The sequence below is a fragment of the Nilaparvata lugens genome, chromosome 12 (assembly GCF_014356525.2).
Source record: "Nilaparvata lugens isolate BPH chromosome 12, ASM1435652v1, whole genome shotgun sequence".
In the NCBI taxonomy this organism is placed as follows: domain Eukaryota; kingdom Metazoa; phylum Arthropoda; class Insecta; order Hemiptera; family Delphacidae; genus Nilaparvata; species Nilaparvata lugens.
In genome coordinates, this window is record NC_052515.1 from 14,546,732 (window position 1) to 14,572,436 (window position 25,705).

At 37.3% G+C, this 25,705-nt stretch overlaps 1 protein-coding gene across 1 annotated transcript in view; it reads left to right on the forward strand.

Annotated features, from left to right (window-relative positions):
- Nucleotides 1-24,857, forward strand: part of LOC111056543 (protein daughter of sevenless) — a 44,136-nt gene extending 19,279 nt beyond the window's left edge. The window contains exons 2-7 of the mRNA XM_039438904.1: nucleotides 4,326-4,454; nucleotides 7,701-7,878; nucleotides 9,642-10,730; nucleotides 12,568-12,935; nucleotides 16,935-17,259; nucleotides 23,746-24,857. Coding sequence (XP_039294838.1) covers nucleotides 4,326-4,454; nucleotides 7,701-7,878; nucleotides 9,642-10,730; nucleotides 12,568-12,935; nucleotides 16,935-17,216 — 2,046 coding nt within the window. The 3' untranslated portion in view covers nucleotides 17,217-17,259; nucleotides 23,746-24,857. The remainder of the gene's footprint in view (nucleotides 1-4,325; nucleotides 4,455-7,700; nucleotides 7,879-9,641; nucleotides 10,731-12,567; nucleotides 12,936-16,934; nucleotides 17,260-23,745) is intronic.
- The last annotated feature ends 848 nt before the right edge of the window (nucleotides 24,858-25,705 follow it).

Sequence of the window (25,705 nt, forward strand, 5' to 3'; positions counted from 1 at the left end):
CATGATTTTATTCATGGGTTCATTTGTTTTAACAAAGCAATTTTGCTCACAAAAGTCAATCATGCTCACTTGAGAATGCATTGCATACACCTTTTCAATTCTCAGTTGAAAGTTGAACTCATCAACTTGACTCAAAGCAACATTCATTTTGTTTACATTATTCCTAACCTCCACAGAAACCTGTCTCATGTAATCATTCATTTTATTTACTGTTTTCCTAACTTTCGATGTAGTAATCTGATCCATAGAAACATTCGATTTTTTTACTGTTTTCCTAACCTTCAATGTAGCAATAGTACTTTCTTGATAGTTGACTTTCAATGAAGACAACTCCCTACCTACTTCTTTACTCAATTCTACTGTCTCACTATGGTTGACTTTTTCAACAACAGTAACTAGGCCTACATTGTCAGAAACTTGAATGAGTTGATCTTGTAACTTAACACTACTATCATCCTGCTTCAATTTGTTTTCATATTTCAATGTTTCATGTGCATTTTTCAATAGAAGGTTTATACTAACCTGCTCTAGTCTAATGCTAGTACATTCTTGCTTCATATCATCAAACCTAGCATTTTGATTTTCAAACATTTGGTCTAACTTAGCATTTTGCTTATCAAATTTAGCATTTTGCTCATCAAACTTTTGTGTTAAGAATGCTATAAGATTCAGATCATTTTTAATGTTTGCCATTTTGTAATATGCACTGATTCATTAAAACTTGATCTCTCTTGAACCGACCTCCCACTCAGCAACAAACCATTCATAACCTATCAAGATATCTATCCACTAATAATTTTTATAACCAGGGATTTCATAGTGTACCATTTGGGACATATTTATTTTGTAATTCTGTCCCACCACAGGGGTAACATTTGCCGTGCTACCAATTTTTCCTTAAACGGTTGGAATAGCATTTAACACCTATCAACCTAGGATAGTTGTCGGCTCCAATGAAATAGATACTTGATAAACTGTGAATGGATCTATTGCCTGTGAATGAGAAATCCAGTTTTCAGAGCAAATTAACTTATAATCTTCAGATGAAATTTTGGCAAAACACAGAAATATACAAAGAACAATAACTTACAAGCCTAATTATTTCAAGTAACTACGAACTAAAATACTTATCTAGTTTACAGTTGAAACACAGTGGCTATTGGCTTTACTACACTAATAGCTAATTTTGCACAAAAATTTATATAAAACTCAAACTAAAACATTAATAAACGAAAATGATTTAGAGCAAAACTCCACGACAACATTTGTAGCCAGCCATTTTTCAGAAGAAGGGGAGAACAGGAAAAGCAAAGTTGAAAGTCACGAAACCAACGCCCTGTTCAATATCGATCTCCACAGACATGTCATCAAAAAATTATAACTTATAAGTTTAGAATTCACATTCTACATCTATTCTCAATAAAACTTTATTTTAAAAATGTTATTTTAAATTTTTATATATATCTCGATTTAAATAAACCATTTATTCTGTTATTTGTTAACCCTGCCTCGGTGACACCATGGAACAATGCAACAAACATTTACGATAATAAATTCTCCGTCAAAAAGTTTATCCGTCTATTGATAACTCTGACATTTACTATAAAGTTCCATAGATCTCGAATTGAAGATTCGATTCCAATGTGAGAAGAAAAATGTAATATTACAAATTGTTTAAAATTGGGTCTTTCTTTTTGAAACACCCGGTATAGTGGTATTGACAACATCAACGTTTTATTCTTTCAATTAAAAATTAGTAGTTGTTACGTAATTATAATATATTAAAATATGAATCATTTAATGATAATAACATTTTAACAGCACATCAATATTTATAAACAGTAATCTCTACATTTTTCATTAGCCAACATTGTTTGGTTGAGTCTTAAAATTAATGAAGTGTGATTCACAAACACATTGTTGACGTTTTGACCTCTGATGAGTAATTGATTGTTTCAACCTTTGATTTCATCGAGAAGAAAATTTCAACATTGATGCTGGATTATCACATATATCAGTATCAGCTTACGTGTCCGGTTCAGTGAAAATATAATTTACATGAGTTATAATGAGACTATTCATACTAGCTCGGCCGGTCTGTGTGCGAATAGTCACGTTAGAACTCATGGAAATAATATTTTCACTGAAACTGACGCGTAAACTGATAGAATTAAGCTTTATATGTGTGATGACTTCAATGCTCTATTTTATATGGATTGCCTCATTTTTTATTGTGAGAATCATTATCGGTTTTAGAATATATTTTTAATAGGTAATTGAATAACATTTTAGATTTATAAAGGCTCAAATCACACTTACCAGACTAAAGTCGAGAAGAGACTGCGACTCTAGTCGAGAAGAGACTGCGACTCTAGTCTCTTTGTGACGCAGCATTTGTGTTTTCAAATGGTGACACTCAGACCAGTTGATTCTAGTCTCCGCGACCTCACGACTGTGAGACTGAGTCGAGCCTCGACTTAAGTTGCGTAGTATCGTGAATTTTTAATGAAAGTGATGATTTATCAATTTAGATAAGACAATAATAAGAATTAGATAAGACAATATAGACTTATTTATAATAATTATTATAAAATTTGTTACATGCTAAGTAGTGACAAATGATTAAATCTTATATTTTTACTTTCCTTGCCCTATTACCATAGGTAAGGAAAGTATTGTTTTCCGAAAAAAATTAAGGTACCCCAATTTCTGAATTTCTATACGTTTCAAGGTCCCCTGAGTCCAAAAAAGTGGTTTTTGTATATTGGTCTGTATGTGTGTGTGCGTGTGTGTGTGTGTATATGAGTGTATGTGCGTCTGTGTACACGATATCTTATCTCCCAATTAACGGAATGACTTTAAATTTGAAACGTAAGGTCCTTACAATATAAGAATCCGACACGAACAATTTCGATCAAATGCGATACAAGATGGCGGCTAAAATGGCGAAAATGTTGTCAAAAACAGGGGTTTTCGCGATTTTCTCGAAAACGGCTCCAACGATTTTGATTAAAGTTATACCTGAAATAGTCATCGATAAACACTTTCAACTGCCACAAGTCCGATATCTGTAAAAATTTCAGGAGCTCCGCCCCATCTATGCTAAGTTTGATTTTAGATTCTCAATTATCAGGCTTCAGATACAATTTAAACAAAAAATTTCGAGTGGGAAAGATTGAACATGAGAATCTCTACAATTAATGTTCAGTAACATTTTCACCTAAAATTAAAAATAAGCTCGAAATTCGAGAAAATGTTATTATCCAATTGCAAACTGTTAGCAACTGTTGATTCTATCATAGAGAAACGATAGCATAACTAGATATCCCATGGTATAGGGCGTTTATGTCGCAACTTTTACTGTTATCCCAAGACGATAGTTCACGTAGTTCTTTCCTATTCAGCTGTGTGACGCTGGTAGTACCTCAAATTGTGCCGTTCATACACTATCACCCCAACAAAACAGTAAAAATTGACAATAATCGACAGTAATCAGCTTGAGATAACAGTAAAAGTTTCGACATAAATTCCCTATACCATGGGATATCTACTTACGCTATTGTTTCTCTATGATTCTATTGAATGATTCACTATGAAGAGATTGCAGACCTCGTGGGTCTCCAACGTTATTGCCCTGTCATCAGCTGGATCAAATCTTTGAATAGTAGACTTTTGATGCGCGGGAGCACTAGCGTCAGGTGATCAATTTTCATAACGGCAAGGAAAGTTGTGTGAGTGCGCCACACCAGATTTTTAATAAAGTGAGGTTAGAAAATGGAGTAGCATGGAACTGAAGTAGTGACAATGAGCAAGAAAGTCGTAAAGTGGAGAGACTGGAGTATCGTCGACTGGAGTCGTACGATTTGAGTCGAGGTAGTGTGAGTTGAGTCTGAGGCTGTGATTTTATTATGATGTAAATATCCAATTCCTAAGCGACGACTCTAAGGCTGGGCACACACCGGTTAGTCAAGACAAGAATAGTCACGTTTAGTCAAAATACTTCACATAGCTGCTTGTGACGCAACTCACACTGATTAGTCATTGCAATTAGACATGTCATGTAAAACTATGTGAAGTATTGTGACTAAACGTGACTAGTCTTATCTTGACTAACTGGTGTACGCCCAGCCTAAGCGGAATTTGACCTTGAAAGAAAACAAATAATCCTTTTCATTAGTTTTCATCTAAATTTTTATTTTCTGTCAACAAATTAGATTAATTCATATCAGTCTCTTGGTGGAGATTTATTCACATGTTTATGCTGATTTATTTATTCGTTTTATTCATGTAGATTCCTTTATTTATTTTTGTTTTATTTGTTACAGAGATGGAGAAGAAGATGGTTTGTACTGAGGCATTCTGGAGAGCTGCCTGGCCAGTATTTCCTCTACTACTATACGGACAGAAATTGTCGCAAATTGAAGGGCCAAATCGACTTGGACCAATGTGAACAGGTGTGTATTGTCTGTAGAATTTATTAATATTTACATCGAAAATATACACAAATCATGTGAATGATTGGAAAAGGGTTAACAGGATCAGTCCTGTTTAGAAAATGATTTATACTCTACATAACTACTGACCAATAGCACTCTGTACACAGGGAAACTGCAGACCATAGAGCACCCTGTACACAGGGACCATACTGACCATAGATCACCCTGTACACAGGGACCATACAGACCATAGATCACCCTGTACACAGGGACCATACAGACCATAGATCACCCTGTACACAGGACCATACAGACCATAGATCCCCTGTACACAGGGACCATACAGACCATAGATCACCCTGTACACAGGGACCATACAGACCATAGATCACCCTGTACACAGGGACCATACAGACCATAGATCACCCTGTACACAGGGACCATACAGACCATAGATCACCCTGTACACAGGGACCATACAGACCATAGAGCACCCTGTACACAGGGACCATACTGACCATAGATCACCCTGTACACAGGGACCATACAGACCATAGATCACCCTGTACACAGGGACCATACAGACCATAGATCACCCTGTACACAGGGACCATACAGACCATAGATCACCCTGTACACAGGGACCATACAGACCATAGATCACCCTGTACACAGGGACCATACAGACCATAGATCACCCTGTACACAGGGACCATACAGACCATAGATCACCCTGTACACAGGACCATACAGACCATAGATCACCTGTACACAGGGACCATACAGACATAGATCACCCTGTACACAGGGACCATACAGACCATAGATCACCCTGTACACAGGGACCATACTGACCATAGAGCACCCTGTACACAGGGACCATACTGACCATAGAGCACCCTGTACACAGGGACCATACTGACCATAGAGCACCCTGTACACAGGGACCATACAGACCATAGAGCACCCTGTACACAGGGACCATACAGACCATAGATCACCCTGTACACAGGGACCATACAGACCATAGATCACCCTGTACACAGGGACCATACAGACCATAGATCACCCTGTACACAGGACCATACAGACCATAGAGCACCCTGTACACAGGACCATACAGACCATAGATCACCTGTACACAGGGACATACAGACCATAGAGCACCTGTACACAGGGACCATACAGACCATAGATCACCCTGTACACAGGGACCATACAGACCATAGATCACTCTGTACACAGGGACCATACAGACCATAGAGCACCCTGTACACAGAGACAATAGTAGTGTCAACTATAGTGAGGTCCACGTGATAATGGCAGTGGAGAAAGATAGGAGAACAACGTTGCCGAACCTCTGTCTTGTAAATGCCTTCTACAGATGGTAACTGATATAGGTTTATTTATGTAACAATATTAACTGTTCATTCTCGTTTAAAATAATCAATTATATTTTATTAATTTTTCAATAATTTCATAATGTATTTTCATAGTTAAAATGAAATATTTTGTTAATTAACTATTAAATATCGGGGGATTAACAGAGCTTCGCTCTGGAGTACAAAAGCATACAAATTTTATAACGAAAGAGGAAATTATAATATATATATATATATATATATTATATATATATATATATATATATATATATATATAAAAGCGAAATGGCACTCACTCACTCGCAGTACTAAAAATCTACCGGACCAAAAACGTTCAAATTTGGTAGGTATGTTCAGTTGGCCCTTTAGAGGCGCACTAAGAAATCTTTTGGCAATATTTTAACTCTAAGGGTTGTTTTTAAGGGTTTAAAGTTCGTCTTTTAGCATGTATATTCTTCTTCTCCCAATCTCTTAATTATAATTGAAATTTCCATATCATATGTTACTATAGAACTATAATCTAGATAGAGTACCTCTTCGAAACAGTTGTTAACTGGCAACTAAATTAATAATTTTGTCAGGTTGGCATTAAGTTGATTTGACTTTGTTAGGTTGGCACCAAGTTGAAGATTTGAATGCAGTTATCGCGGAAAAATTGATTGGGCACTTGCTACTTCAATCCTGGGAGTAGTATATTACTAGCCGTCAGGCTCGCTTCGCTCGCCATATCCGTTTAGCCAGACGTTTAGTCTGGCCCCCGACTGGATTGTCCTAACATATGATAAAAATGCTCAAATGAAAAATGCAGGCGAGCGAAGCGAGCCTGCTGATTTCATTTTTGGTCGATCCAGTCGGGGGTCCAGGGGGCGGAGCCCCCTGTCTAGACGGATATGGCGAGCGAAGCGAGCCTGACGGCTAGTAGTTTAGAGAATGATATACTATGTTTGCTACAATATTTGTTAATGTACTATTTACTATTCTACACTAATAGTATCTATTTACTATTTTGGACTTTAAAAAATTTAGCCCAAAATTCACTACTATATTACGATGAAGTTTTCACTTGAGAATTACTTCTAATTTTACTATCCAAAAAAGGAATGTTATTCATACACTATGAACACTGAAAATGGTCATTGCCTATACTATGTCTCATCACTTTATTAACAAAATACTACCATAGAGAAACAATAGCGCAAGTAGATATTCCATGGTATAGGGAATTTATGTCGCAACTTTTACTGTTATCTGAACCCGATTACTGTCGATTATTGTCAATTTTTACTGTTTTGTTGGTGTGATAGTGTATGAACGGCACAATTCGAGAGACTACCAGCGTTACACAGCTGTATAGGAAAGAGCTACGTGAATTATCGGCTTGGGATAACAGTAAAAGTTGCGACATAAACGCCCTATACCAAGGGATATCTACTTACGCTATTGTTTCTCTATGATACTACACATGTAAAGGCCAACAGCTGTGTGCATCTGCTAAAAAATGTTTTAGTGTTGAAGAATTAAAAGGCGAAATTGCTCGCTTAATATAATAGGATTCTACATTGTTAAAAGACGATCTGGCAACAGAGGAAAGCGAGAAAGAAATAGCGCTATCCGCTTTGTTGAATGATAGACAAGGATAGCAATACCATTGCTAATCAAACACTGCCATTATAACGTGGACCTCACTATAGACCTGGTCATTAGTTACGGCTACTAAAAGTCCCTGTGAGAAGTGGTTTACTGCTGTGACCCCGTGTAATGGCGTTTTGTCGCTAATGGCTGCTACTAGTGGACGCCTCTATTGTTCCTGTGTACAGGATGCTGAACTAAATTAGAGCTACATTGTAAGAGCATTTGAAACTGATTTTAGTGTTATTTGCAGGTTGACGCCGGGCTAAGGTTTGAGAACAGAAAGCAGAAGTACCAGTACATGTTTGTGGTGAAGACCCCAAAACGCACCTATTACCTGGCCACTGAGACTGAGCTCGAGATGAACAAATGGGTCGACTGTATCTGCCAGGTGTGCGGACTCAGGGCTTTCCTCAACGAAGAGAATAACTGTGAGTCAATCTTTCAAGAAAAATGTGCAATTTCGCTTTAATAAGTTAGTTGAGATACAATAGTTATTTGTATATCTAGAGTGAAAAGTACGACTTTTTCTCCCTGAGGGAAAAAGTTTGAAGCCCGAGGCGAAGCCGAGGGCAACAATTTTCCTGAGGGAGAAAATGTATTTTTTGCTCGTGATGTACACAACATTTCTACATTTTTTTATAAAAACTGCAATTAAAATCATTTTTATAACTTACGTATTGGTGACAATGTTTCCTAACAACATAACCTAAAATCTAAAACCTAAAAACCGGTCGGCTGATTGGCACTGCCAATAAAATCATTTTAATAACTTACGTATTGGTGACAATGTTTCCTAACAACATAACCTAAAATCTAAAACCTAAAAACCGGTCGGCTGATTGATACTGCCAATTGCGCTATCTATCGGCAAAAGTTGTAACAATTATATCAGCTGAGCGGCTACCAAAAATGGCTGACTCCAGATCACGCGTTTCAGATTTGAATTGCAGATCAAAAATATTTGTTGGCTGGTATTTTGAATACAATAGAATATTTTAAAAATTGTATAAATTTGTATCGTCTACTAATATTAAGAATATAATAATTATCATACAAACATATATTTCATGAGTTGATCAAATTTCTTGTTGTGGTATTGAATTCAGTTGACTCAATGACAGACACCTCTATTACGCTTTCTCATCTGAGCTTAGACCTTCTAACCTATTACAATGTAAGTTTTAAAATAGAGATGCTTCCCATGTAATTTAAATGGAGTCACTTTTCCTCCCTAGGGAGTTTTTCTGTTTTTTACTACCGAGAGCGAAAAAGTGACACTTTAGTATTATGTTTCATGGAGTAAAGTAAGTACTTTAGACAGTAGGTGGAGGAAAAGTAAGTTATAAGATACTAAGGTGCACTTGAGTCTGGTTTTCACTAGTAGAGTTAGTGGTCGAGTAACTGGTATACTAACTCTACCGAGCTAACTCTACTGTACTTACTTGGTCGAGTTTTCACTACAATTGAGAATAGTAGGTAAGTGTGTTGTCTAGTGAACAGAACTAACCTTCAAATGTCAATAGGGAACATTCATTATCGCCGTTCAGCCACAAAGGTTGAGAAGTGCTGCACTCGACGCAGCATGTGTTTTCAAATGGTAACACTCAGACCAGTCGATTCTAGTCTCCGCGACCTCACGACTGTGAGACTGAGTCGAGCGTCGACTCGACATGTTGGTCGAGCCTCGACTTGAGTTGCGTAGTACCGTGCATTTTTAATGAATGTGAGGCTATGTTTTATTAAAGTGATGTTTTATCATTTTAGATGAGACAATAATAATAATTAGATAAAGCAATATATACATAACAATCATTATTAAATTTGTTACATGCTAAGTAGTGACGAATTAGATCTCATATTTTTAATAATGTGAGGTTAGAAATGGAGTAGCATGAAACTGAAGTAGTGACAATGAGCAAGAAAGTCGTAAGGTCGAGAGACTGGACTCGTACGATTTGAGTCGAGGTAGTGTGAGTTGAGCCTTAGAATATAATAGTACAAGGTCATAAAAATATCTTTTTCTATTATTTCCTCATTTGTCGTTTTAATTCAACAAAAAATGTCTGTATTCATTTATTATCAATCAATCAATCAGTAATCAATAACTTCATTCAACACAAACACACAATAAAAATGAAAATACAATCAAAATTCAAATTTCTAATGAACATTCTCTCATGTTTTTGCTTAGGTTACGAATACGGCGGCCACGAGCAGGAGGACGAGCCGTCAATAGCCGAGGAGTCGAGTCAAAACGCAGAGTCTCCACCCGTCTCACCCACATCGACAGCCTCCGGGCCCTACATCCCGCTCAACGAGTGCTTCACGGGCAAACTGCCCCTCGCCAACGGTGATGAGTTCTACGACGCACCTCGCAAGCTCCAGCCGCCTCCCAACCTCGAACTGAGGGTGTCTGAATCCTCCACACCTCCACTACAATCCCCTGTAACCGATGCTGAAAGTGTGTTCACTGACGAGGAATGGGTGAACAACACTCAGATGAAACCTCCCGTCAACTGGAAGACATTCCCGAAACCTTCGGACAGTTCTTTGGAGGGAGATGTTGTGCCACGTTCGGCTACCCTAGCTACGGTTGCTAAACGGTTTACGAGGGTTCTGACCGAGGATGAAGTGGTGGGGGTTTTGCCGGTGGCACCTCCCCGGCCTCCTAAACCGTCCCATCTGTCTCCTCCGGACCCCAACGATCACAACTATCTGAACCTTGAGAACTGTGTGGAGGTGGGTGAACAGGTGGGGGGTGGGGTGACGGATGACATGTATGATTTCCCGCGCACCCACAACGTACAAGTGGACGGATCCCTGCAGAATGCGCCCGTGGCTCAGAAACGTAACTGTTACACTAATTACTCTACAAATAAATCCAATGGAGGAACTGTGTTCCGATATGATTTCGACCATCATCATCAACCGCAGAGTTTGGACGCATCGGAACCGGTATCGCCGAACGTGTCGGAGAGCTCGTCAACAGCGGCAGCCCAATATTCTAACCTGCCCTCCCCGTTGACTCCTTCACTACCTACGCCGCCCCCCGGGGGTGGGAATGGTGGATTTGTGGTGCCGCCTCCGTTTGTGAATCGTGGATTGAAACCGCAGCGACGGAATCGGTCGGGCTCGGTTACGTCCAACGATGGACCGTCGCCTGGGGTGGTTGGCGGTGTGACCCCTGGGGGGGCAGGGGTGGTGGGGCCCCCCAATGTGGACCGTGCCCTCAAACCGACACCAGTCGCTAGGAAGAAGTACGATGTGCATCTGGATGAGGGTGGGTGGTTGTTTTTTCATCTTCACTGTTTTTTTGTCATGTTCAATGAAATCAAACAACACGAACAGCTCTAGTTGAATGTCTTGTCCTCCAGAGAAAGGTATAGCTAGGTACAGTCACCTGACCATTCCGAGTTGAAAGCAAGTAGAATGTCCAAGATGGATTGGAATACGTTATGTAGTTATGCAATGAGTCTTATCAGCCCCAGAGACTATTGTCAGAGTATAGGAAATGTGTTAATAAATTTTAACAATTCCTATACTCTGATAAGAGATTCTGGGAAGCTTTTAAAACAAAGTGTTGCAAAGCTGGACCTAGACCTACTATTCCAGCGTTGCAAGCTCGTTTGGCATTCATTGCATTCAACTATATGATATTCACGTTATTAAGTCAGTGGAAAAGGTAGGATGGCATAGTTGTCATTTCTCTTTTTCCTTTGTCTTCTTTAGCATACAGCTGCGATTCAAGTATATCTGATATAATACAAGTTGTTTAGTCTTGGTAATAATGAACGTTGTAGCTAAAAAATTGATTGCTTCTCAGGAAAATACCTGCTATCATGAATAGCGATATGCAGTTATTGCAATGTTCAGTTAACTGTATTGTAATGGGAAATTACTCATATCTCAAGTTATTACAACGAATTAGGTACGGTACTTGCACATGGAAATAGCGGCAATATTTGCATGCCAACTATTTCCATTACCCACTAGTTCATCATAGTTTCTCATGATATTGGAACTGATTGGAATTATTGCTTACTACAAAACAGAACAAAATAATATTCAAGAATTAAGTGGGGTGAAAATAAGTGGAAAATAACTTTGAACCCACATTTTAATGACCAATGCACACTGCAACAGACTATTTCAATGGTCAAGAAAATAAATCTTTTCATGATTTAATGATAAATGTTCATAATATTGATATTGAATATTCCGGTGATTCATTATATCTCTTAATAGCCAACAAACGATTTGGCAACAGTGCAGAGGTGGAAAACGATTAGCTATGTCTAATGACAGACTAGAGCCCGGTTACACAAAAGTCGGTTAGATTTAAATCGTGATTAATTTCACGAGAACCAATCATAGAAGACCTTTTGAAAAGACGGCTTCTCTGATTGGTTCTCGTGAAATTAATCAGGATTAAAATTCAACCGGCTTTTGTGCAACCGGCACTAGGTTTTTAAACCAATGTTGCTGAATATATTGTGAAACTCCCTACTATAAGACTGCGCTCATTGTGAACATATAGCCTTGTACAGATACGTTATTGAACAGATAGTTTGTTGTAACTTAATTGGTAATTTTATCTCAGAGTTCACACCTGTAGAGGCTTTATCAAGATTCTAATCTACCAGATTTGAGAAATCTGAATGTTTTCCGTTTCTCAGGCTACTATAAGGGATCAGAAGTTGGCTTGAAAATCAACTTAAGCGATCTCTAGTGGCAAAACTTCCCTATGGAAATTTCACTTCTTCTCCATGGAAGCATTAATGTTCGAGCTTATGTCAAATTAATTTGAAGTGATAATACAAATAGTATCATTTGAATTTAGGAGCTCAGCCTCTGTGATCTTTTAACACGGAAACGCTACTGTTCGATTTTCTGGTCTTCTATAATATTCATTTATTCATAGACAATAGATACAATGCAGGAAAAAAACAACAGGCATTCGCCCAAAACTGCTTTAAACCTTAATTTGGAATACACAGTCTAGAGGTTATGTAAATGATAACTATTTTGAGTCCAAAAAATGTATATACTACAATAATATTTGTTCTCCTTTTTTAAAATCTATTTAATCCAAAACGTTTCGGGTTTTTATTTTTCAGGCTCAAGCCCCGGCGCCCTAGTACTATGCGCACCACCGGGCGGACGACGCAACAGTGCAGTTGCCAACAAATCGACTACAGTAGTTGCCAACAAATCGACAATGTTGCCAACAACCACAGCGGTTGGCAACAAATCAGCGGTGTTGCCAACAAGCACAGCAGTTGGCAACAAATCTGTGGTGTTGTCAACAGGCACAGTGGTTGCGATCGGCGATTATGGCTCGCTGAAGGTGGGGGGGAGCAGAGGGGGATCGGGGCGAGCGGCCCCCACCCCGTCACCGCCCGTAGCGGGGCTGATGCTGCACTTGCTTCAGCCTAGGCGGCACTCGGATACCTCTGAACCGGATTTGCGGAATAGTGATCATGAGGTGAGTTATTATTCATATTTATTAAGTTATTATTCATATTTTATTAGTTATTTATTCATATTTATTAGTTATTATTCATATTTATAGTTATTATTCATTTTCATTAAGGCTGTGCAAAGGCTAAAAATATACTTTCTACTGGTGATATTTTTCAAAGTTTTTCGATTTGTATACTATCAAGCTACTCAACTAATAGTTATTTGTGCAACTAGTGCGCAAAGTGACAGTTTGCTGCACCGAAGGAAACGTTTACTCGGAATGGTTTCTTGAGTGCAGCAGAGGAACTTTGCGCAAGTATTTCACATTAAATTTTTCCTACAGTTACCATTGAATATGAAAAGTGGGTAATTATGGGTAAAATTCCCTGAAATCCATCAAATGTTTTTCTGTGTAATTTTATTATTAATAAAAACCTTAATTCATTTAAAATTGAATAATAATAATAATGTAGTAAATGAATGAAGGCGGCACTCATGTGGTGGCTGTCGCTGTCATCGTTGTCCATTCTGCCATATTATAACGTGCACCACAGTCAGTGTTACCAACTTAATTTTGATTTTCGTGCACTGATGCTCCATATAACCTACTAACTATTTTGCGTTGTCATGCTGCAAATCTGGAGTACGCAAAGTATTACTTTGCGCACTAGAGCGGAAAAGTGATTCTTTGCGGCCTGCAATCAGTGCACAAATGGTCACTTTTCAGGGTATCTGTAGGAAAAAGTTATTTTTGGTCATTTTTAGTAAATTGATTAACTTTCTCAAAAATTGATATTTTCAGAAAATGTTTGTTTTATCAGATCAACAATACCATGAAGGATCTATCCTCTAAATATCATGGATTTATCTTTTACCGAGCTTGAAATGTTCTGTCCCAAAAAATTAAACTTTAGGCGCTCATATCTCAAAAAGTAATGATCGGAAAAAAATGTTTTCCTGAGAAAACTTTCATTTTTATAGCTTGATAGTATACAAATCGAAAAGCTTTGAAAAATATCACCAGTAGAAAGTTTATTTTTAGCCTTTGCACAGCCTTAATACCGGGTGTTACAAAAAGAATGACCCAATTTTAAACAGTTATATTTATTTTATAAAATTGTTCCACAAACCAATTTTACATCAAATTACTCACAGAAGTATCAAGTTTATGATGATGTATTATAAGTGTTCTATGTGCCCTCCTTTTGAGGCTCGGACGACATCTAGACGGTAGCCAAATTCATCCCAGACTGTTCGCAAGATTTCTGTCCTCTGGGACTGTAGCCACTGCATCAGTTATCCTGGTTTTTAGCTCCTCAATATCATTTGCTAGGGAGGAACATAAACACGATCTTTAAGGTTGTTCCTCCCTTAGCACTTGATATTGAGGATCTAAAAACCAGGATAACTAATGCAGTGGCTACAGTCCGAGAAGACAGACATCTTGTGAACAGTCTGGGATGAATTTGGCTACCGTCCAGATGTCGTCCGAGCCTCAAAAGGAGGGCACATAGAACACTCATAATACATCATCATAAGCTTGATACTTCTGTGAGTAATTTGATGTAAAATTGGTTTGTGGAAACCATTTTATAAAATAAATATAACTGTTTAAAATTGGGTCATTCTTTTTGAAACATCCGGTATTTAGAATACTTTCAACACAACATATTTAAAGAGTGAGTTTCACTTTCAATTGATAGTAGCAGGACCTCCTATATACTACTGGACCTGAGCCTAAAAAAAATGGCCGCTTATGTGGTGGTCTTATAGGAATTCCTACTGAGAAAAAAATCACTAATCAGCTTTTAGAGAGCGTCTCAGTTTGTCTAAATCTCAGTTCGTCTAGTTCCCGTTTAAAAATATCATTGCCAGCCACCACCTACGGCGGCCATTTTTTTTTTTGTAGGTGCTGGTCCGGTATATAGGAAGTCCTGATAATAGATATTTAAGTCACGTGACAAAAATCACCCTCATAATGTTGCTGAGAAACTGAAAACTAGGAATAATATTCTACAATATCTCTGTGGAACAACATGGGGTGCATCAGCAACATCTTTGCGCTGTTCTGCCCTAGGACTAGTATACCCCACAGCTGAATATTGTGCAGCTGTGTGAATAAATAGTGCCCATGTGAATAGAGTCAACACATAGCTGAATAATTCCATGCGACTTATTTTTGGGATCATTAGAACCACGATATTTAGATGAAAATTCTTCTTCTATATACCGTGATTAGAACCACATATTGTTTGCCAGTTCTCAGCAGCATTGCTCCACCAGATCTGCAAAGATCTTTTGCTCTTGTTCGTAAGTATAATAAGATGAAAAATGACAGAGCACCCCCAATCCACAGAGATCTTCTGGAGCTCGGTAACAGGCTGAGGTCAAGGCGCCTTCTCATGCGCTTGGCTGAGCAGATAGATCGTGAGAATTTCACTGTCGCTGATAGCTGGGAGGAAGAGTGGATGGACAGTAGATCTCAGTGTGAGTCTGGGGTATTCTGTTGGGAGGAGTGTAGCTGGGTTTGATCTGCCAAGGCGAACATGGACAGCACTCAGCAAGATTAGAACTGGGCACGGAAGATGTAGAGAGCATCTCTTAGAGACTGGGGTAGATTGTCCTCCTGTGCTTGTGACTGTGGAGAGGCTAGACAAACAATGAATCATATCATCCGACATTGTGATATTCGAGCCTATCAGGGCAGTTTTGATGATTTTATAGCAGCTTATCCACAAGCCATAGGCTACAAACTGACCTGGACATCCAAGTTTAACATGATTATTTCCTTGTGCATGTATACACTTTCCTTCGTCATATATTTGTATTTGTATGTTAGAACCTAGATAGATAGTTTTATTTTATTACAGTAGAACGTCAATAATCCGGATTAATTGGGACCGGACCCCATCCGGATTATCGAAATTACGTTGAAAAAACGGTCAGCACGCACTATTCAAGAAACAAAGCTGTTAAAATTGCATATACAGTATTCAATTATTGGTAGGTAGAGTATAAGGTAATATATACATTAGAGCCATTCTCCCGTCGCCCGCTCTAAAGTAAGGAGCTTAGCGCCGAGGGCAGAAGGTACGAACATTTTATTTCTTGCCAGAGACGAATCCGGATTATTGACGGTCCGGATTTTTGACGTCCGAATTATCGACGTTCTACTGTATTTTTTATGACGCTGACAAAGGTCAAAGGCCTGAATATATTTATGTGTGTTTCTATGTATTTGCCATACGCTAATAATAATAAAAAGTCACGTGGCCGGGAAGTAACCGTTTGCAGCTCGAGCATGATGTTTCCAGTCGAGGCCTTAGCCGAGTCATAGAAAAACCGACATGCAACTTGAAATCATCGCTACCTTTCATTTTTTGTAAGATTGAGAAACTAGTTTCGGTTGATACATCGTTATCTATATCTAGTGAACTCTTTTACTAAGGTTACGAATAAATGTAATGGTAATTTCTGTAAACTCAACAACTGATCTTGTGATCTATTGAAATTTAGTTGACAACTCATAAGCTTTGAGTTGAGCATGATTTCTCAAACTTCATGCCCGGTTGCACAAAAACCCATTAAATTTCAACCGTGATTGAATGGCTCGAGAACCAATCAGAAAAGGCTTTTTTGAAAAGAAGCCTTTTCAAAAATTCCTTCTCCGATTGTTTATCTTGGCATTTAATAATGACGGTCGAAATATTAGACAGGCTTTTGTGCAACTGAGCCCTAGATTGGGTAAACTTAGGGTAAACTAGGTGGGTAAACTTATGCTCCCATTATTATTATTATTATTAGCATTATTTTCAATTATAATTCAGTACGATCTTTGTAATCACTTATAATTGAACAAAAATTCAAAGTTAATACTGTGTAAACCGATTAGCAACCATTGAACCGACTGAAACCATTTATTGATCAGCTTTTTAATAAATGCAATTTCTCATCAATTTCCATCTGTAAACTTTGTGATTTGAAAGCAAATAACTAAATGAATGAATGAATTGAATTACAGATGCTACAGATGTACAAACAAGGTGACCTTTGGCTTTCGAGCAACCCGCATCTGATTGGCTCAAAACGCTGGGACGAAATCGAGTATCTTGATTTGGATCTGAATTCGGCTGACTACAGCGGAACTGGAACAGCCAATAGGAAAGCGGGACCCGGAATGACGTCACAGGTTGCCCCGTCAACGCCTTTTACGCCCACTGTTTACAAAACGGTTGATTTCCTCAAAACGGAAGCGTTCAATCGCACTCGACAGTCTGTGGAGGCCGAACGGAAACACCTATGACAAGTAACGGTTAACAACTGGTTGACGTTGATCATCTATCTAGGTAATTTAGTTGGAATTTCAAGTTACGTTTTGGTAAAGTTGTTGAGAATCAACGTTTAACTGTTCAACGTTGATCAACGGTCAACTGGTCAACGTTGATCAACTATTAGAGTTAATTCTATCGGAATTCGAAGTTACTTTTGAGTTGAAGCTGGTTAACTGTTTTATGTTGATCAACCATCTGTAGTCTGTGAAAACCTTAGTTTGCCCGTGCTGCAAGGGACTAAATGGTTAAATGCTATTTCAATATCTTTGAAAATATAACAATAGTTATTTGTGTATCTAGAGTGAAAAGTACGACTTTTCTCCCTGTGGGAAAAAGTTTGAAGCCCGAGTCAAAGCCGAGGGCAACAATTTTCCTGAGGGAGAAAAAGTATTTTTCGCTCGTGATGTACACAACATTTTTCCTCCATCTACATTTTTTTATAGAAACTGCAAATAAAATCATTCTAATAACTTATGCATTGGTGACAATGTTTCCTAACAACATAACCTAAAATCTAAAACCTAAAAACCGGTCGGCTGATTGGCACTGCCGATTGCGCTATCTATCGGCTAAAGTTGTAACAATTATATCAGCTGAGCGGCTACCAAAAATGGCTGACTCCAGATAACGCGTTTCAGATTTGAATTGCAGATCAAAAATAAAAGTGGCTGGTATTTTGAATAGAATAAAATATTTTTGAGATTGTATAAATTCTTATCGTCTACTAATATTAAGAATATAATATCAAAAAACATATACTTATTTCATGAGTTGATCAAATTTCTGGTTGTGGTATTGAATTCAATTGACTTGATGACAGACACCTCTATTATGCTTTCTCTTCTGAACTTAGACCTTCTAACCTATTACAATGTAAGTTTAAAAATAGAGATGCTTCCCATGTTATTTAAATGGAGTCACTTTTCCTCCCTAGGGAGTTTTTCCGTTTTTTAGTACCGAGAGCGAAAAAGTGACACTTTAGTATTATGTTTTAGGGAGTAAAGTAAGTACTTTAGACAGTAGGTGGAGGAAAATGCAATTTCAATATCTCTGAAAATATAACAAAAGCTATTGCTATGTGTAACCTTATCTAAATTTGGGAGAGTAATAGCACAAGGTTATCTTATTTTTTCTCCCTATCATTTTAATGATGTACTTTTTGTATGAATTGATAAAGTATAATAATATAACAAAAGGAGACGGTTGCCGTTTTTGATCACACTAAGGGTGTGGTCACATTGAATGCGTATATGTGCAAGTGCAAGCTTGGTTGTGCATTAGAAACAAAATCTGAAAGAGCATTAGGAACACTCATACTGAACGCTTGCACTTGCTGGTTGCGTTCAGTGTGAGTCGCTACATTAAAGTTTCAACCTTTTTCAATGGCACTTTTCAAATTTTGTTTTTCGGCTCATGCATGATTTGACGTGCTCTTACACGTATACGCATTCAATGTGGTCACACCCTTAAGCTACGTTTACACCAAAGTTATAAACAAAATTTTTATCTCTTTCGTCCTTATAGATTCTATTAGATTGAACGCGGAACTTGACAAACACATATGTTCATCATGTGTATGATAAGTTATGTTCAATATAATAGAATCTATAAGGACGGAGAAATAAACATTTTGTTAATAACTTTGGTTTAAACGCAGTTTAATTCATCAAAAAGGCCTACGCTCTCTTTTTCGCTCTTTATCTGAGACAATTAGCTCACAGGCTCTCTAGATTCTGTGAAATTTGGTAGCACTGTAGTACTCCATTAGAGCAATGCTGTAATCCAAGCTTTCCACAGACTATAGATATTTTGTTGGAATTCAACGTTGATTAACAATTCAGTTAAGTTTTCAGTTCAAGTTGAAGTTTTCTTCAGTTGAAGATGTTAGTTTTAAATTGTCTTGTTGAGTTAGAACGTTTGAATTATCTAGTTAAAGTCAACGTTTAATTAATTTAGTTGAAACTTTGGATTTGCTGTTTTGAAAAATGGTGAACTGTTAATACTTGATAAACTATTTAGTTGAAGTTATTAGTTTTGAATACGGTAGTTCAGTCGGAGTTGACGTTTCAGTTAAAGTTTTGAATTTGAAGAAAGTTAGTTTCCAGTTGCCAAGAATATAGTCTCATATATTCTATATTGATCAAATTTATAGTTAGTTTTGATGAAGTAATTCATTTGGATCTTTTAGTTTTCAGTAGTTGCAGAAAAAACTGTCAAAATTTATGAAATCTCAAAGTTATATGCTATGAAGTTGATAGTTTTGTTATCTCTTTCAAATAAATTTTGTAGTAGATTTAGTTGAATCTAATGTACTTTTCAATTACGATTGTATATCATTATCTATAACTTATAAAACTAGTAATCATTCTATAACATATCAGATAAAAGATTATTTTGAAAAATGTTATACACTATGCTATACAATAGTTTCAATTTCTTTGCTCAAAGTATTTGAAAAGACATCAAACAATATTTTTAAAATATCATAATATTTTTGAATGCCATCATAATATTAATTTTGATATAGAAGTTTTATCATCAAATATATATTTTAGTAGAAATCGTATTTTCATAGTAATTATATAATGTTTTAGCTGCACATCGACATATTATATAAATTCTATTATATATTTTGTTGTGCTTTTATATTGAGCACGCTATTTTAGAGAAAGTTTTATGGAAATTAGAAAGCAATAACAAATAATGCATATGAAACATCACAATAAAGTCAATTAGATGATTTCAAAAAAGGAGAAAGTTTGAAACATATCTCATTTAGTGATATTTTGGGGAATAAGATTTATTTTTCTAAAAAATCCAAGTATTTTCATCAAGGATTGCATATAATAATATGGTATTAGGATTTGGAGAATTCTCTATTTCCTTATAAGGTATGAATGGTATTTTCTTTCCAATCATTGACGGTCTATGATGCTGGTATGTGTGGTCATCTATGTACTCTACCAGTGTATAGTAGGGCCTCATAGTACGGTAACACATTTTCAATTATTTACAAAGTATTGGACATGTTATTCTCTAAAACTCTCTGACCGGAGAAAGAAGCTTTCTTTTTTTCTGTGATCCTGGTCGCGGTCAGCCGTTCGGCCGCTGGCAGGAAAGAGCGCTCTGAGCCGCTTACTGGGCGAGGTGGCCGTTCTTGGCAACCAGCCGGTGCTACTACTGCGGTGGCGTCTGCTCCTACTACTCTGCCCCTGCAGCACGCGACCGCGACCGCTCGACTTCAGCCCGGCCAGGTTCTGCTTGTCAGACACCTCACTTGTCTCACTTGGCAACACTCGACCTACCGACACCGATCGCCGACGTCTAGGATTGCCACTCACAGACTCATCTTGACGTTCCAGTATAAATGTCTGAGAATCAGTGTCTCTCTCTTCTGATTCTAGTGGAAGTGCATCAAGTGAGAGACTCCTTCTTGCATAAGACTCTTGGGTGGTTTGAGCAGACGATGTATGTGTGACTGCGTTATGTGTTGGATCATAGCTCGATCGCAGCTCATCATACAGCCTCTTCATTTCCTGGTATCCGTCTTGCATGCGGAGCAGTTTGTTATTTGTCTCCCACTGCAGAGTACTCACTTCGGTCATGTGTGCTTCGACTTCCGCGATCTTATCTTCGTATTGAAGCCATTCGGACTCGAATTCTTTGGTTTTATTAATGACATCTTCGCGCCAGTACCCTTCCATCGTTTCCTTTAAATCAGTTGCACGTCGTTCATATTCATTCCGCTTTGCTTCTCTGTATGTATTGAACTCTTTCCTCAATTGGTCAATAGTTTCTCCCTTTTGAAAAGTTTCTGATTCTTTCAACTTCATATTCTTTTTTAAATCTGACAAATTCTCCCTCAGGCTGAATATCTGATGATTTTTCAAGCAAACTTCGCTGGTTAATAGTTCAATTTTGAGATTTTTAGCTTCAACGGAATGGGTTTGGTGTTTAGCTATGCTGTCCAGCTCTTTTTTCAACTCTGAAATGGTTTTGTCACGTGAATCTAATGTTGTGGTCAACTTGACTAATTCCTGTTGCTTGATTGAATATTTTTCTGCAAACTCCTCCTTATTCTCAAGTTGCCCGAGTAGTGTTGATATCTCATGCTCTTTACCGGTTACTTGTTGCTTCAACTTTTAAATTTCTTGACTGAAAGATAAAGATTCTTTAACCAAGTCGGCGATTTCTTCTTGTTTAAAAATTTTATGGTCTGAGAATTCTTCATGTACAAGATACAATTCATTGTTCAAGCTATCTATCTGTTTTTCCAACTCCAAAATTGTATTGAAATTGGAGTGATCCGTGGTCTAGTGGATAGAGTGCTTGCGTAGCAGCACAGAGATTCCGGGTTCAATCCCTCTCATAACCAAAAGTTTTTTAACCAGATCACTCCCGTGTTATCGGATGGTCCCGGCTGAAGTATGACAGTTGTAAGGCCCATTGACGGCTTAAATTATATATTCAGGTGGTGGGACCTTCCCGCAAGGGACTCCCCACCAACAAAAGCCATACGAATTTACTAATTTACTTGACAAACATATGATGTGTATCATGTGTTTGTCAAGTCCCATTCAATCTTGTAGAATTCATAAGGACGGCTAACAAATGTACCTCCAAAGGTGCATACAGACTTTCGCTCTGCTCCGCAACCGAATGTCACTCCAGCAGAGCGATTGATGATCGACCGGGGAGCAACAGTGGTTCGACCGGGGAATGCGAGAAGATCTAACTTGTGACTGAAGAGCGGGGGCGGAGCGACTGCGGTACGATGGAGGAACAAGGGCGGAGTGTGCTCGGTGCAGGTAGGAAGCGCGTATATGTGTACACAGCTCAAAAATCAACATGGGATTTACACACCATGTATGTTTTACTAAATTTGTACTTGTCATCAGTAGTATAATAATGTGTGTTCTGGCACAACATGCTCCACCTAACCTAACCTAGCAAGCCTAACCTAACCTAACCAAGGTCAAAGGTCAAGGTCAAATTATCAAAAAAAATTGGAAAAAAAACTTGGAAAAAACTTAGAAAAAAATTGATAAAATTAAAATAAAAATAATAATGAAAAATATAAATAATGAAATTAAATCAGAAGGTCTCCCACCCACTCTGGAGTGTATATAAATAGTGTTCACAACAGTGGGGGCGGGACCATCAGTGTTCAGTTAAGAGCTATACAGGACACATCTCGCACATTCAGCTTTATAGAACCTGACGTTTCAGCAAGACTTTATGAATAATTCAAACCCAAGTCCTCTGGAATGGAAAGCAGAAGTCCCAACCACTACACCACGGTGGATATCTATTTACTTGTTGTTTATATGTATACTTTAACAACTATATCCAAGCTCATTGCAGCTTCTAGTGAGCTGTAAGTGAACACTGACTGAACAGTAACTGAACACTGACTGAATACTATGGAATGCTATTATGTTAAATATAACTAGGAAAAAATATTCCTTGTGATACAATGATTTGATCACACTCTAGAATTCATATCTGAAAGCATACATGCTACCCAGAGGATATCTCATTACTGTTTAGATATTCAAGCTCCTTGTATATTCTAAGAAAGATCACTTCTTCTTACATTACTAAATGTGGGTGAAGAGGATTTGAGGAATAAAAATCAGCAATTCATTGCTACTTTTATTAAACATATGCTATTTTATTGAAGATCAAAATGGCAGCCATGTGTCCTAGGATACTTTTTCACAAAGTCTTGCTGAAACGCCAGGTTCTAGAAAGCTGAATGTGCAATATGTGTCCTGTATGGCTCTTAACTGAACACTGATGCCCCCCCCCCACTGTTGTGAACACTATATATACACTTCAGAGTGGGTGGGAGACCTGATTTATTTTTGTTATTTTTTATTTATTTTTGATTTTTCATTATTAATTTTTTTCAATTTTATTAGGCTAATTTTTTTTCTAAGTTTTTTTTCAAGTTTTTCTTTTTATAATTTGACCTTGATCTTGACTTTGACCTTGGTTAGGTTAGGCTAGGTTTGCTAGGTTAGGTTAGGTTAGGTGGAGTATTCTGGGGCATGTTGTGCCAGAACACACAATATTATACTACTGTCATCAATAGTAATGTGTGTGTTTATCCAATCACTGTATGCTACCTCTAGTTTACAGCTGAAAGTGCCTTCAAGTAATCACACTCGTCTACCAATATATTGCTCGGAGTGGAAACCTTAACAATAGACCACGAAAATGTCGAAATTCAATAACAATAGGTGACCACTGAAGGGTCTCTAGAACTTCTACCTGTCCATCTATTGTTTTCGGCGGCCCCGTCTCATATTTTTAACCCCTTGTCTGTGCTGGTATGTTTATGCTTGTTTGATCCTCTATGTTTCCGTTTTTTGGGTTGAAGCGAATTTGAACCGTTTTATCCTTATTCATCGTTAAATTTAGTTTCTTGCATAATTATCTCGTTTACTTCATTGAGTGTTTTGTCCACCACTTATTCGGTGTTCTCATGCTTTTCAGATGGTATTAAGATAGTGGTGTCGTCAGCAAAGAGGATACAGTTCTTCCTATGGTCCATTTCTGTGGGGAAGTCATTTATGTAGATCAGGAATAGCAGTGGCTCCAGTATTGACCCGTGAGGAACACCTTTATAGACTGTCCGTAGAGAGGATTTTTAGCTTACAATGCTGTTTTGCTTCTGATGGTTTATTTCAACATATTGCTTTCGATTCAAGAGATAGTCTTCCAGCCATTGGTAGGGCTCTCTCTCTTTTTATCTTGAGCTTCCGTTTCAGCAGGCCAAGGTCAGTGGTATCAAATGCTTTCTGGATGTCTATAAAAAGACCTGAAACTGTTTTACCTTCCTCCCAGAGTTTGCTGATATTGTTACATAGTTCTGAGGCCCTTCCTGAATCCGTGTTGTGTGCTGAAAGTAGGCTGTTTTTCTCAAGGTATGCAATAAGTTGGTCATATATAGCTCTTTCAATCAACTTTGATGTTACAGGCAAGTTAGCTATGACAATTGTCACTGTACAAGTGATCAGTTAAATAGTAATTTTTCTCAATAATTGGAAACAAAAATATCAGTAAGAATGTTTTCTTTGATCAACCAATTCTCAAGTTTTGTTATTTTACCATATATATTTTATCTCATACAGATGTTGTATTTGTATTGTAAGCTTCTCGGTAATATTCTTCTTGAAATAAAAAAGTAATAATGTAGGATAATAATTAGATATTGCAATCGTTGTCTTTCTAGAAGTATATTCAAGACTTTTTAAGTCAAATTTCCAAATTATTCTCAACTTCTCCTATTTATTTCTAACAATTCAGATTATATTCAAAAAATGTATATTTGTTGAACAACTTGAGCATATTTTTAGCTTGTTGAGTTTAGTCAAAATGTACAGACTGTATTATATAATTGCGAATTATCTGGTCCATGTTCTATAATATGATTATGTAAAATCTATTCGTTGTTACGTTTTTATATTTTAATACTAGGCATGTTTTAACAATATTTTGTATATTTTTTTAAACAACAGTGCTATAGATTAGTATTTTTGTAATTATTGGATATAGTATCTTCTTTCTCTGTAATTAGATGACAATATAATATGATTTACCAAGAACTGACTAATTTATTTGTATTATAATGTAACCTACACCTAGCATATACCGTCCTTGTTATAATATATTATTATGTTGAAGGAATGACCGTCCTTGTTATATTATGTTTATAAACAGTCTGATTTTATAGTATATGTACTCCGTCTAATTTCATAATAATATGTAATAAGTACCCTAATAATCTAAAAGTTTATGATTATTTTTCAACATTTGTTCACTTTTTTAATCATGTTTTAAAGGTAAAAGAAAAGGTTAGTGAGGTCGAGTTTTGGCTTTTAAATACCAATATTTTTATATTATTATTTGCTGATAATTAAATTCTGTAATGATTTTAGATAAATGAAGAAAGTAGAAACACTCGCACATCTGATACTCCGCACTTTTGAAAGTTTCTCCCATTTTGTCGTGCATGCTCATTGTGATGTAATTTCCTCCAGAGAGACTGTCACTTTGAAGATCTTGACTATATAGTGAGGTCCATGTTATAATGACAGTATTTGATCAACTTTGGTTTTGATATCCTTGTCAATCATTCGAAGAGGAAGAAGAAGAAGAGGGGGAAGAAGAAGGAAAAAAAGAATAAGAAGTGGGGGAGGAAGAATAAGTAGAAGGGGATGAAGAAGGAGAGAAAGAAGAAAACGAATAAGAAGGAGAAGAGCAAAAGGAGAAGAAGAGAGAGGAGGAGTTATCAGATGGATATCTTCTTTCTTCTCTCCCTCTCACTCCCTGTTTCCCCTCTTCTCACCCTATTCACACTCATCCACACATCTCTCTCCTCTCTCTCTCTTTTTCCTTCTTCTCTCTTTCCTCACTCTCACTCTTCTCCCTTCCTCTTTTCACCCACTCTCTC